We start from the raw sequence: 13,014 nt of genomic DNA on the forward strand, positions 1-13,014 counted from the left end.
GTCCTTCTGAGCTAAATTACACAGGCTAGAACAGCTCACCGGGAAGCACAATTGTGTTCATCAAAAGTTGTGGCAGCTCTGAAGTCGCCCTTCAAGGGTCTATGGTTTTCAACCAGGGGTGGTATTCAGAAAGTTCTGACCAGTTCTGGAGAACTGATAGTGGAAATTTTGAGTAGTTTGGAGAACCGGGAAATCCCACCTCTGACTGGCTATCTATTCTCTGCCTCCCGAGTCCCAGCTGATCGGCTGGGTCTTCTTTGGTTGCCCTGCACAGGAGAACGGAGCTGGAAAGCAGGTCAGTAGGGTGGAGAGGGAATGGGGATTTTGCAATATTCTTCCACTGCCACGCCCACCAAGCCACGCCCACAGAACTGGTACTAAAAAAAAATTTAATCCCACCACTGCACTCAACCCCAAGGGGCAAAGTCTTCTCATTTGCCATATTTTATGCTTTAAAAAACCCCTACATTTCTATATTTCTTGGAGCAGAGACATCCTCATTTGTGGTCAAAAGTATCCAAGATGGCAGCCACAATCTTCCTAGTCAAGCCCCGCCCCTCTTTTTAAAAAGTGGGCAGGGCTATCTTGATATTTTTTTTAACACACTCTTGACCTGGGGATGCTTCTCTGCTTGGAGTAAGAAACACCTGTATTAGTGAATTCAAGTCAAGAAAGCTATGACATAGAGAGCCAGTCTAGTCTACAGGTTAAGGCACCAGACTAGAAAGTGGGAGACTGGGAGTTCTAGTCCCACTTTAAGCATGAAAGGCAGCTGGGTGACTTTGGGCCAATCACCAGGAGGTGGTGAGTTCTAGTCTCACCTTAGGCATGACAATCGGCTCGGTGACTTCTGGACAAGAGTTACCAAGAGACAGTAAATTCTAATCCTGCCTTAGGCAGAAAGCCAGCTGGGTTGCTTTGGGCTAGTTTCTTTCTTTCTTTCTTTCTTTCTTTCTTTCTTTCTTTCTTTCTTTCTTTCTTTCTTTCTTTCTTTTTCTTTCCTTCCTTCCTTCCTTCCTTCCTTCCTTCCTTCCTTCCTTCCTTCCTTCTTTCCTTCCTTCCTTCCTTCTTTTCTTCTTTCTTTCTTTCTTTCTTTCTTTCCTTCCTTCCTTCCTTCCCTCTTTCCTTCCTTTGTTCTTTGTTCTTTCTTTCTCTTTCTTTCTTCTTTCTGTCTCTCTCTTTTATCTCTTTCTGTCTCTCCTTCCTTCTCTTTCTTTCTCCGTCTGTCTCTGTCTCTCTCTTTTTCTTTCTCTCACTCTCTCTCTTTCTTTATCTCTGTCGCCCTGTCTCTCTTCTCTCTCTCTCTCAGCCCAGCCCAGCCCAGCTCACAGAATTTATTTATTTATTCATTTGTTTATGAGAATTTATATAGCTGCTCCCTTAATCTCAGTAACTCTTAGCTGCTTTAATAATAATAATAACAACAACAATAACAATACACAAACAACCCAAAATACAAACGGTTAAAACAATAACACCTCCCATCCCTGTTTTGGATATGTTTCCTGCCTGGAGTTATATATAAAAATAACAAAGCCAGGTTACAAATAAATAAATAAACATCTGATTGGGACCTTCCACAAGTCCAACCTTGTGTGTGTGTGTGTGTGTGTGTGTGTGTGCGTGTGCATGCAATATAAACCATCGAGATTTCTTCCCAGACATTCGTGGCCCCAAGTCACAATGACTGAAGGTCGTTGAAATGCTTTGGTTTCTAGCCCTTTGTCTTCCCTTGGGGATTCCCGACACCTGCCTTTGTGCTATTATTGGACATCGTGGCTTGGCTCCGGTCAGTCCTGGGTCAGTCCTTGGATTCCTTGCCAAAATAATGTGCTCTTTTTGCCGGAGCTGATCTAGTTAGGCCCCCTCCTAGACCCTTGGACAGCTGAGCATCGATCCATTGACCTTTGCGAGGTCTGGGCTGCAAAGAAAAAGAGGGGTGAATACCTCAAATCCTGGAACCAGTGGCGTATTCACCATTAAGCAGGCTGAGCATGGGCTTGTAAGGCCCCAGGCCCAAAGGGAGCACCACGAAGTTGAGAATATGGCTTCGTTTGTGCAGTAGGTGCAAAGGAGGAGGGTGGGCACCAAGATTTGTCAGTGCTTAGGGGCGCCAGGGAGCCTTAATCCGCCACTGTCTGGAACCGTTTTGCTCTGCTCCTCAAGGTGCCCCGGTTTTGAAATGTGAGACGGGGGGGAAATACAAGGCAGTTTGGAGAAAGCATTCTGACGTGTGTCAGTTAAGGAGAGCCGAAGCTAGATTTCTACTCTCAGAGCAACTAGGCAGGGAGGAGCAGATGGAGAAAGGAGAGGGGAGGGAGGAGCAGATGGAGGGGAGGGGAGTTTCTCACACATGGGCAACTGACATACCCAAATGGCCCACTGAGGATGGGGGGGGTGGGAGGGGTTTTTCTCACAAAACGACACTACCGAGAAGCCAAACAGGTTGGATGCGCTTGGGATAAGGTGTCTCAAAGTGGTCAGTCATGTAATCTCAGCTTGGTCCCATTTTGAAGACCTAAATCTCAAGTGGAGAATGATTTGGGGAGTAGTCCAAAGGACTAAAGACTATCTGATGCCTTTGAAACAGACCCCACAAAACATCTGATTCCTTCCTTCCTTCCTTCCTTCCTTCCTTCCTTCCTTCCTTCCTTCCTTCCTTCCTTCCTTCCCTCTCACCTTTCTTCCCTCTCACCTTTCTTCCCTCCACCTGCCTTTTCCTCTTTCCTTTCTCCTCCTCCCCTCCCCTTCATATTCTCCTTCCTTCCTCTCCCTGTCTGTCTCACCCATCTCTTTCCTCTCCTTCTCCTCCCTCTCTCTTTCTCCTCCTTTTCCTCCTTTCCCTTCCTCTCTCCCTCCTTCCCCTATTCTCTCCCTCCCCTTCCCTTCTCTTCCTCCCTCCTCCTTTCCCTCTCCTTCTTCTCCTGCTCCTTCTCCCTCTCCTTCTTCTCCTTTCACTCTCCCTTTCCTTCTCCTCCTTCCTTTCTCCTTCCTCCCTCTCCTTCTCCTCCCCTATTCTCCCCCTCCCTCCTTCCCGCTCCCCCTCTCCTTCCCTTTTTCTGCTCCTCCTTCTCCTTCTCCCTCTCCTTCTCCCTCTTTTTCCTCCTTCTCCTTCTCCTCCTTCCCCTTCCTCTCTCCCTCCTTCTCCTCCCCTATTCTCCCCCTCCCCTCCTCTTCCTCCCTCCCCTTTCCTCCTTCTCCTTCTCCCTCTCCTTCTTCTCCTTTCTCTCTCCCTTTCCTTCTCCTCCTTCCTTTTCCTCCTTCCTCCCACTCCCTTCTTCTCTCCTCCTTCCCCTTCCTCTCTCTTTCCTTCTCCTTTCCTATTCTCCCCTCCCCCTTCTTCCCCCTCCCCTCTCCCTCTCCTTCTACTTCTCCTCCTCCTCCCTCTCCTCCTCCTTCCCCTTCCCCTTCTCCTCACCCTCCTTCTCCCATTATCCTCCCCTCCCAAATTACAGCTTTACCCAACTGAATATTTTGATGGTTTCAATTGCCCTTGAGAGCTCCATGGAGAACTCTACAGCAGCAAAGCTGCATCCTTACGTATCTCTGGTCACCTGCACAACTGGATAGAAGCATTCCTGTCAAACAGACAACAAATGGTCACAATTGGGAGTGTCCTATCAAATTCTGTACCTGTCAACAGTGGTGTCCCCAAGGCAGTGTTCTAGGACCAACTCTTTTCATACTCTACATAAATGACCTCTGTGATCATATTAAGAGCAACTGCGTTCTCTTCGCTGATGATGTAAAGCTATTCAACACCACAGACAATACTGCTACCCTTCAAAAGACCTTGACTATGTATCAGAATGGACAATCAAATGGCAAATTCAAATCTCAACAAATAAATGCTCTGTCTTACATATTGGCAAAAAAATCAGAAAATAAAATACAAGCTGAATAGTCAAGACCTTGTTGATGATCCAAACTCTGTCAAGGATCTTGGAGTACTCATCTCGAATGATCTAAGTGCTAGAGCCCACTGTAACTACATAGCCAAAAAGGCATTAAGAGTTGTTAACCTAATCTTACGTAGCTTTTTCTCTAGTAAATATCACACTACTAACTAGAGCATCCAAAACAATTTGCTAGACCAATACTCGAATACAACTCATCAGTCTGGAACCCACATTACATATCTGATATTAACACAGTTGAGAAAGTCCAGAAATATTTCCCAAGGAGAGTTCTCCACTCCTCTACTCGTTGCAGAATACCTTATGCCACCAGACTTGAAATTCTAGACCTAGAAAACCTAGAACTATGCCACCTTCAGTCCGATCTATATAGTATATAAATCATACATTGCAATGTCCTACCTGTCAATGAATACTTCAGCTTTAATCAAACATAACAAGAGCAAACAATAGATACAAACTCAAGGTTAACCACACCAAACTTGATTGCAGGAAATACGACTTCAGCAATAGAGTGGTCAATGTCTGGAATACTCTACCTGACTCTGTGGTTTCTTCCCCAAACCCCAAAACCTTTAACCTTAGACTGCCTACTATTGACCTCACCCCTTTCCTAAGAGGTCTGTAGTGGGGCGTGCATAAGTGCACCAACGTGCCTACCGTCCCTGTCCTATTGTTTCTTTTATTTATTTATTTTTTCTTATATGGATCCATGTATTCATAACTATGTCTTTACTTATACCTATCATCTTGTAAACAATTGACAAAAATAAATAAAAAAATAAATCCAACCAGTCCTCTCCCTTACCTATCGGTGTATTTATCTCTTCTGCCCCACAGTCTCGAGGGACAACCCTGGGCTCGCAGGGAGATTCCGCTGCCCATCGTGCCGCCATGAAGTTGTCCTGGACAGACACGGCATTTACGGCTTGCAACGGAATCTGCTGGTGGAGAACATCATTGACATCTACAAACAAGCGTCAGCGAGGGGGCCAGAAAGGTTGGCTGTCTTTCTCAGATATTCCGGGGGGCCGTCTTTCATGTCACACCCTCAAACGTGGGCAGTCTTCATTGATTTGTTTATTAAATTTGTTGGCCACCACGAGGTCATTCCAGCGTGCTAGATCTGGGTAGACTCTAAAAAGTGGGCAGCGGATTTGACCCGATACAGAATGAAAGAAGAGTTGATGAAAACATAATTGGGAAAATATTGGACTGTGCAGAGATGGATAGATTGACATTGAAAATAAAAGATAAAGGAGACTCAGAGATCTATTCAACTTCGAATCGGTTTTATCAATAGTTAGAGATAAGAGGTAGAAATTAGATGAAGAAAGATTATTGTTATCTATCTTCTATATATATATATAAAAGCGAAATGGCACTCATGCATCATCACAAAATCTCCAGACCCGTAAAGCCTACAAACTTGAAATCTGGCACGTATTTTCCCTTTGGCTTCTAGGTGCTCACTAAGAAAGAATTTTTCAAAATGGCTATCAGAGCATTAGTATTTCCTATATTATTATTATTAACATGCTCTGATGCTAAGGAGTTTTACTCCCCCTCACCACCTGAAAATAAATCTCTTCCAAATGCAAAACACAAGCAGAGGAGAGGAGTTTCAGTTTTACTTTCACAGCAGCAACCAGCTTTAGTACAGAACAGTTGAGCTAAGCCACACCCAGGCTCCTTGCTGTCTCCTTCTTGCTCACACAGCAAATACTGTTTCACTTTCCAAACAGCCCTCAACTCTCTCACACACTGACAGGACGCTAGCCAGATGAATACGGATGGATGCTGGTACGCAGAGGCAGAATTTTCCCCCCTTATTTTCCTCCCCGAAAACTAAGCCTGACCACATACTGTAGTTCAACAGGCAAGCAAGAGGAGAGAACTAGTTTCATTTTCAACAGACAGACTCGGAGCTTAACATAGCTGCAGAGTTGCAGGGCTTAATACAGAGCCAAGCCTGACTTCTGGTTTGTCGGCTTCTCGCAAGCGGCAGGATTTATGTTGCTCGCGCGATCCCCGGCCGCCCCCCGCTAGCCGCTTTTTGGGGCCCGATCCGGATCGGGTACGGGAGCTAGGCTGAGCCTGGCAGGGGCAGCTGAAGGTAGGGGATCCTGAGAGGGGTTTGGGGTGTTGCAGACCCTCCCCGGCCGGCAGAACCCCTTTTTCCCAGGACGGTGCAGCGGCGAGTCCGTAATGGCCGCCACAAAGAAGCTGGCAGCCGGGTAAGAATGCGCAGGAGGAAGTGGAGAAAGTGCTTGAAAGGAGAAAGTTTTTCTTGGTTCCTAGGACTCTAAGACATATTTAACAAAATTCCTGAAAAGTATGACTTTCTGAATGATACCTTCGAGAAGAGGAAAAAGCGGCAGTTTGATGGTGCTGAAAGGATAGCTTACCCTCTTTTCTACGGAATAAAAAGTGAATATTAAGAAACCTATTTTTTTTAGGTGAAAACTGGCTCTAAGCGATGAGTGGGAAAAGAGAGGACTAAAAAAAAAAAATATTTGTATGCTAAGACTTTGTTGGAGGAGATGCCTTAAGGATTGAAAGACTAAAATATATTGCAATAAGATTTTAAGAAATAGATTTGGACTTTCTTTTTTTCTGATTGATACTACCCTAGGAGGAGAGAGTGGGAACTCTGTCTTGGTTTGGACTGATTGATAACTTTGGGATTGTTTTATTTTTCCTTTGGAATATTTTGGTTGTTGTAAGAGAAAAGAAAAGAAAAGATTTATAATGGCTCCTTCTATTGAGGAACTGAGAAGGGACTATGAGCAAGCAAAAAAAAAAAATGGTAAAGCTGGTTTGAAAGAAGCCTGCCTTTTTTTGGAAATGGTGCTCATTAACTATCAACAAACATTGCAACAGATGAAGACAGCAGAAGAAGAAGAAGGAGAGGAAGCCATCTTTAATAAATCTCAGAACTCACCAAGAGGGAAGGAAGAGGGAAAGGAAGAGAAATAAAGGACTTAAGATTTAAAAAAACATTTAAGAAAGGGAAAAATAAGGTGCAAAATCAATATAATGATGGTAAACAAAAGGGAAGAGGAAAACGACAGAGAAGGGAAGCCAGTAAGGCAGAGGCTAGAAGAAGGGGGGTAGAAAGGTTTGTTGGGAGAAGAAAGAAAGGGAAAAGGTGGAGAAAAGCTACAAAGTTTTGAAATTAAATGGGAAAAAAGGAATTTTTTTTAGGGATAAAGGATAAGTATAATTTTTGCAAAGAGATTTTGCAAGGTACATAAGATGATATTGTAGTATTGTATTAGAAATAGAAAACTTAAATGGCTTAAGAGTTGATAAGAGATTAAAATGTTGAAATGTTAATAATGGTTGGTTTTAAAATTTAATAATATGAGGGGAGATTTAGAATATTGAGCTTTAATTAAAGAGTTTAATAAGATTATGGTATTGATGTTATTATAAAATTTTTATTATAGTATTTGTTTTTAATATTTAGATTTATTGTTTAACTATGTATTTAATTATTCTGGATGTATTATTCAGTTAGAATGTACCAAGCAAAATCGGATTGGGTATTGGGTGTTATTTTAAAAATTAACTTGATTAATTTAGTGGGGAGATAGAAAGGCATCATACTCTGATTAGTGATTTCAGGAGAAATTTCTTTTTTATATAAGGAATGAGACAAAGGTATAATAAAGAATGGACAAAAGATACAAATATAATGACTCAAATTAAGATGATTAATTAAGATAGAATTAAAAAGAGTGAAATATGGGGAGAAGTTAATATAGAAGACTTAGAATGGTAAATAAAATAAGTAATGATATGTAATATGAGCATGAATACAGTTGAAGTCCATGAAGAAAGAGATACCTGGGTCCAAATTACTTTCCAAAAAGATTTTTTTTATGTTTTGTGTGTTGTGTATATATGTCTTTTTTGGGGGGGAGAATTAATGAAACCTTGCAGAAATATAGAATGAGAATAATGGTAACTAAGTCAGAAAGAAATAGATGAAATAATAATAATAAAATGGAATAAGAGTAAAGAGAAATAAAGAGAAAATGGATAAGAGGTTTTTGTATGTTTATATGGAAATGGTTTAAAACAGAATTATAGTTCATCTGACTTGTTAAATTTATAATGGAAAAAGGTTTAAATATGTAATGGATAATGATGACTTGTGTGTTTTGAAAATTAATAAAACTTGTTTTTTAAAAAAAAAATATAGAGCCAAGCCTAGGCTACTTGTAGTTTCAGTTTCCAAACAGTCCTCATTGGCTGACTTAGTTGCTATGCCTATTCATTGGCTGACCTTGTTACCAAGTTCTATTACAGTTCATGGATATACTCTGACCCCCCCCCCCCGATATTTTTCTTTCTTCTCTAACAGACCTCTGTTGAAAACCGAGCACCCAACTTGCGAAGAGCACGAGGAGGAAAACATCAACATTTACTGTGTGACGTGCGCCGTTCCCACGTGCTCCCTGTGCAAGGTTTTCGGGGAACACAAGGAATGCGAAGTAGCTCCACTCTCGGACATCTGCACAAAGCAGAAGGTGTGGTCCAGCCTACTGATATAAGATGAGATAAGATACCAGATATAAAATAAACAATAGGATAGGATAGGATAAACTTGATGGTCTTTTCTGTATGTACAACGGCACCCCATTAAAATGAAATTCCGATTCCACTCTCAAAAGAATATATATATATATATATATATATATATATATATATATATATATATATATATATATATATATATATATATATATATATGACTTATTTATTTTTTGCCACCAAAAAGGCACCAGGTCTTATTTTCGGGATGTCATCGACTGACCAACCTCACTTGCGCACGCCCCCACCCACCCAGCCTCCTTTTCGCTGTCAGAGTCCTTCAGGAACTTCTTCTGCAGCCGGCAAGGTTTTCCTGAAGGCCTCTACAGCTGAGAACAGAGCTCAGGATCGATCCAGAGCTTTGTTACCAGCTACAGAGGCCTTCAGGAAAGCCTTGCCGGCTGCAGAAGAAATGGGCCGACAAGGTAAGTCTCGGGGGATGCGAGGTCTGGCTACAACTGTCCGAAGGTAAGTAGTAGAGCAGTTCCACCCCCCCATCCCTACCCTAGCTTAATTTTTACCTGTGAACTCTGGAGTCGGCGAGACCTTAATTAGGGTTTATATTGGGCACACATGTAAAAATCAAGCTAGGACTTACTTTCAGGGTAGGTCGTATTTACGGGGAAACAAGGTATCAAGTTTCCACATCAACAAAAGCATCTCAGACTTTGTTTTCAAGAGACAGAACGGGGCCAAACTACATGTTACGCTCTCTCTGTGGAGATATCCACTCTCTTAAAAACAAGGTTTCTAGACAGCCTTCGTTGACTTTTACTGAATTCTACCCTATTATATCTATATCTATTTATATCTATCTATATCTATATGTCTGTCTGTCTCTGTCTGTCTCTGTCTGTCTATCTATTTATCTATCTATATCTATCTATCTATCTATCTATCTATCTATCTATCTATCTATCTATCTATCTATCTATCTATCTATCTATCTATCTATCTATCTATGTCTATTTCTATATCTATCTATCTATCCATCCATCTATCTATCTATCTATCTATCTATCTATCTATCTATTTCTATCTCTATCTATCTATCTATCTATCTATCTATCTATCTATCTATCTATCTATCTATGTCTATTTCTAGCTATATCTATCTATCTATCTATCTATCTATCTATCTATCTATCTCTATCTATCTACCTCCTACCTACCTACCTACCTACCTACCACCTACCTACCGTGTTTCTCATATAATAAGGCCGGGTCTTTTTTTTTTGAGCCCTGAAAAATGGCTAGGCTGTCTTTTCGGGGGTGAGTTAATTCCCCCCTTGCATCTTTGGGCGGGTGGGCAGCGACGGCTTGGATGTTGACCTCAGCGCAGGTGGGGCACTTCGTATCGGGGTCAACGCAGGCAGCACCATATCCGGGTGTGCAACAAAAGTACTTCCTAATGGCAAGCCCCCCCACCATTCCCCCCACCATTTCGCATGTTTTAATATAGGCCTTAATTTGGGGGGAGGGGCTTAATTTCATTTCATGCCTATAAAACATGCCTATAAAACTTCCTATTGGGGGAGGCCGTATTGTTGGAGAAACAGGGTATCTATCTATCTATCTATCTATCTATCTATCTATCTATCTATCTATCTATCTATCTATCTATCTATCCACGTACACACACACACACCCCTACATACATAAGCCTGAAGAGAAAAGGTTTTGATCAGTATGTGCTGCCTGCTCTAACTGATGCCAGTGAAAGGCGCTTTTTTCAGGAGGAACTGGACTTTCTGGTTTTTCTTCTGAAGACATTTCGCTTCTCATCCAAGAGCTTCTTCAGCTCTGACCGGATAGTGGGGAATGGAATGATTTATATTCCTTGCTGGTCATTTGCATCCTTTTAGAGAGCCGTTGAGGCCACTTGGAGGTTAATCTGGGTCACCCAAGTAGTGCAAATGTTCCTGTAGTCTACACTTTTTTTCCTCTAGAAATCCATTCACACTTCTACACCATTCGAAGGGTGTTCATCCCAAAGAGCATGGCTAAAAATCTATGGAGATTCTCCATCATCCAGCTCACAGTTGTCCCAAAGGTGCTTTTTTCAAGAGTTCTGATCCACTTTAAGCATGAAAGCTAGCTGGGTGGTTTCGGACCAATCACTGGGTATCTGTGAGTTCTACTTCTGCCTCAGGCGTGAAAGCCAGCTGGGTAACTCTGGGCCAGTCCCTTTCTCTCAGCCCACCACACCTCACAAGGTTGCTGTTGTGGAGGGAAATAGTAAAAATAAGATGTTTGCTGCCTTGAGTTGTTTATAAGAAGATAACATGCAAAGGTTCCCCTCGCACATACGTGCTAGTCGTTTCCAGCTCTAGGGGGCAGTGCTCATCTCCGTTACAAAGCCGAAGAGCCAGCGCTGTCCAAAAACGTCTCCGTGGTCATGTGGCCGGCATGGCTAAACGCCAAAGGTGCACAGAACGCTGTTCCCTTCCCACCAAAGGTGGTCCCTATTTTTCTACTTGCATTTTTTATGTGCTTTCGAACGGCTAGGTTGGCAGAAGCCGGGGCAAGTAATGGAAGCGCACTCCGTGACGCGGCGCTAGGGATTCGAACCGCCGAACTGCTGACCTTTCTGATCAACAAGCTCAGCGTCTTAGCTCCTGAGCCGCCGCGTCCCTGGAAAGAAAATAATAAAAGGTGGGATGTGAATAAAATAAATAAACCTCTTGACCCCAAGGCCATCTTCCTTGCAATCTCTCCTGTCTAGGCGGAGCTGACCGATGGAATCGCAGCCCTCGTGGCAGCCAATGACAGGATCCAATCCTACGTGGCAGAACTCCAAGGCAGGTGCAGGAATATTGAGGTGGGTCCTAATTCTTCTTCCTGGTTTTTTTTTTCTTTTTTTCTTCCTGAAAATCAGGAATGTCTTCCAGGCTTCTTCACACGCCCAAATATTTTAACTGGCTGCATTCACACAAGATGATTAACTGGAGCAGAGAAATGCAGGTAGTCCTTCAGTTACAGCCACAATACTGCCTGCCCAACCCAATAACCGACCAGATTTTATGACCATTTTTTCTGCGGTCATTAAGGGGATGCAGCGGTCCTAAATGTAAATCCATTGTTTGCTACGAGTACAGTTTTGCTGAAAACTGAAAAAGCTCAACAAAAACCATCACAAAAAGGGGTTATGTGACCCTTGAATACTGCAAACTGATCAATTTGATCTAGTGGGTAAGGCACCAGGCTAGAAAGCAGGAAACAGTGAGTTCTAGTCCCGCCTTAGGCATGAAAAACTGACTGGGTGACTTTGGGCCAATCACCAGGAGACTCTGAGTTCTAGTCCCGCCTTAGGCATGAAAGCCAGCTGGGTGACTTTGGGCCAATCACCAGGAGACTGTGAGTTCTAGTCCCATCTTAGGCATGAAAGCCGGCTGGGTAACTTTGGGCCAATCACCAGGAGACTGTGAGTTCTAGTCCCGCCTTAGGCATGAAAGCCGGCTGGGTGACTTTGGGCCAATCACCAGGAGACTGTGAGTTCTAGTCCCGCCTTAGGCATGAAAGCCAGCTGGGTGACTTTGGGCCAATCACCAGGAGACTGTGAGTTCTAGTCCCGCCTTAGGCATGAAAGCCGGCTGGGTGACTTTGGGCCAATCACCAGGAGACGGTGAGTTCTAGTCCCGCCTTAGGCATGAAAGCCGGCTGGGTGACTTTGGGCCAATCATCAGGAGACGGTGAGTTCTAGTCCCACCTTAGGCATGAAAGCCAGCTGGGTGACTTTGGGCCAATCACCAGGAGACTGTGAGTTCTAGTCCTGCCTTAGGCATGAAAGCCAGCTGGGTGACTTTGGGCCAATCATCAGGAGACGGTGAGTTCTAGTCCCGCCTTAGGCATGAAAGCCAGCTGGGTGACTTTGGGCCAATCACCAGGAGACTGTGAGTTCTAGTCCCGCCTTAGGCATGAAAGCCAGCTGGGTGACTTTGGGCCAATCACCAGGAGACTGTGAGTTCTAGTCCCGCCTTAGGCATGAAAGCCAGCTGGGTGACTTTGGGCCAATCACCAGGAGACTGTGAGTTCTAGTCCTGCCTGCAAGGGACTAAATGAAAGCATCAGGCAAGACTGACTTAACAACCGTCTTGGTTAGCAATAGAAATTCCCAATTGTGTTTGTAAGTTGTGGACTATCTATACTGTACAGGTACTCCTCAACTTACAACGATAATTGAGTCCAGAATTTCTGTAGCACTGTGAAAGATTTGTGAAGTAAATTTTGTCCCATTTTACGATCTTTCTTGTCACGGTTGTTAAATGAATCACTGCACTTGTTCAATTAGTGACATGGTTGTTAAGTGAATCTGGCTTCCCCATTGACTTTGCTTGTCAGAGAGGTCGCAAAAGGGGATCATGTGACCCCTGGGACACTGCAACCGTCATAAGTATGAGCCAGTTGCCAAGCATCCAAATTTTGATCATGTGATCATGAAGATGTTGCAATGGTCATAAGTGTGAAAAATGGTTATAAGTCACTATTTTTTGGT

General features: G+C 43.2%; 1 protein-coding gene across 1 annotated transcript in view; it reads left to right on the forward strand.

Moving 5' to 3' along the window:
• Positions 1-13,014, forward strand: part of LOC113429274 (tripartite motif-containing protein 54-like) — a 29,808-nt gene that overhangs the window by 1,083 nt on the left and 15,711 nt on the right. Inside the window, 4 exon segments of the mRNA XM_087959148.1 lie at positions 4,758-4,776; positions 4,779-4,917; positions 8,290-8,455; positions 11,245-11,340. Of these exon segments, the coding sequence (XP_087815274.1) occupies positions 4,758-4,776; positions 4,779-4,917; positions 8,290-8,455; positions 11,245-11,340 (420 nt within the window).

Source organism: Notechis scutatus, chromosome 3, assembly GCF_049901735.1.
Source record: "Notechis scutatus isolate UNSWTSFEM ecotype Mainland chromosome 3, rNotScu1.2, whole genome shotgun sequence".
NCBI classification, from domain to species: domain Eukaryota; kingdom Metazoa; phylum Chordata; class Lepidosauria; order Squamata; family Elapidae; genus Notechis; species Notechis scutatus.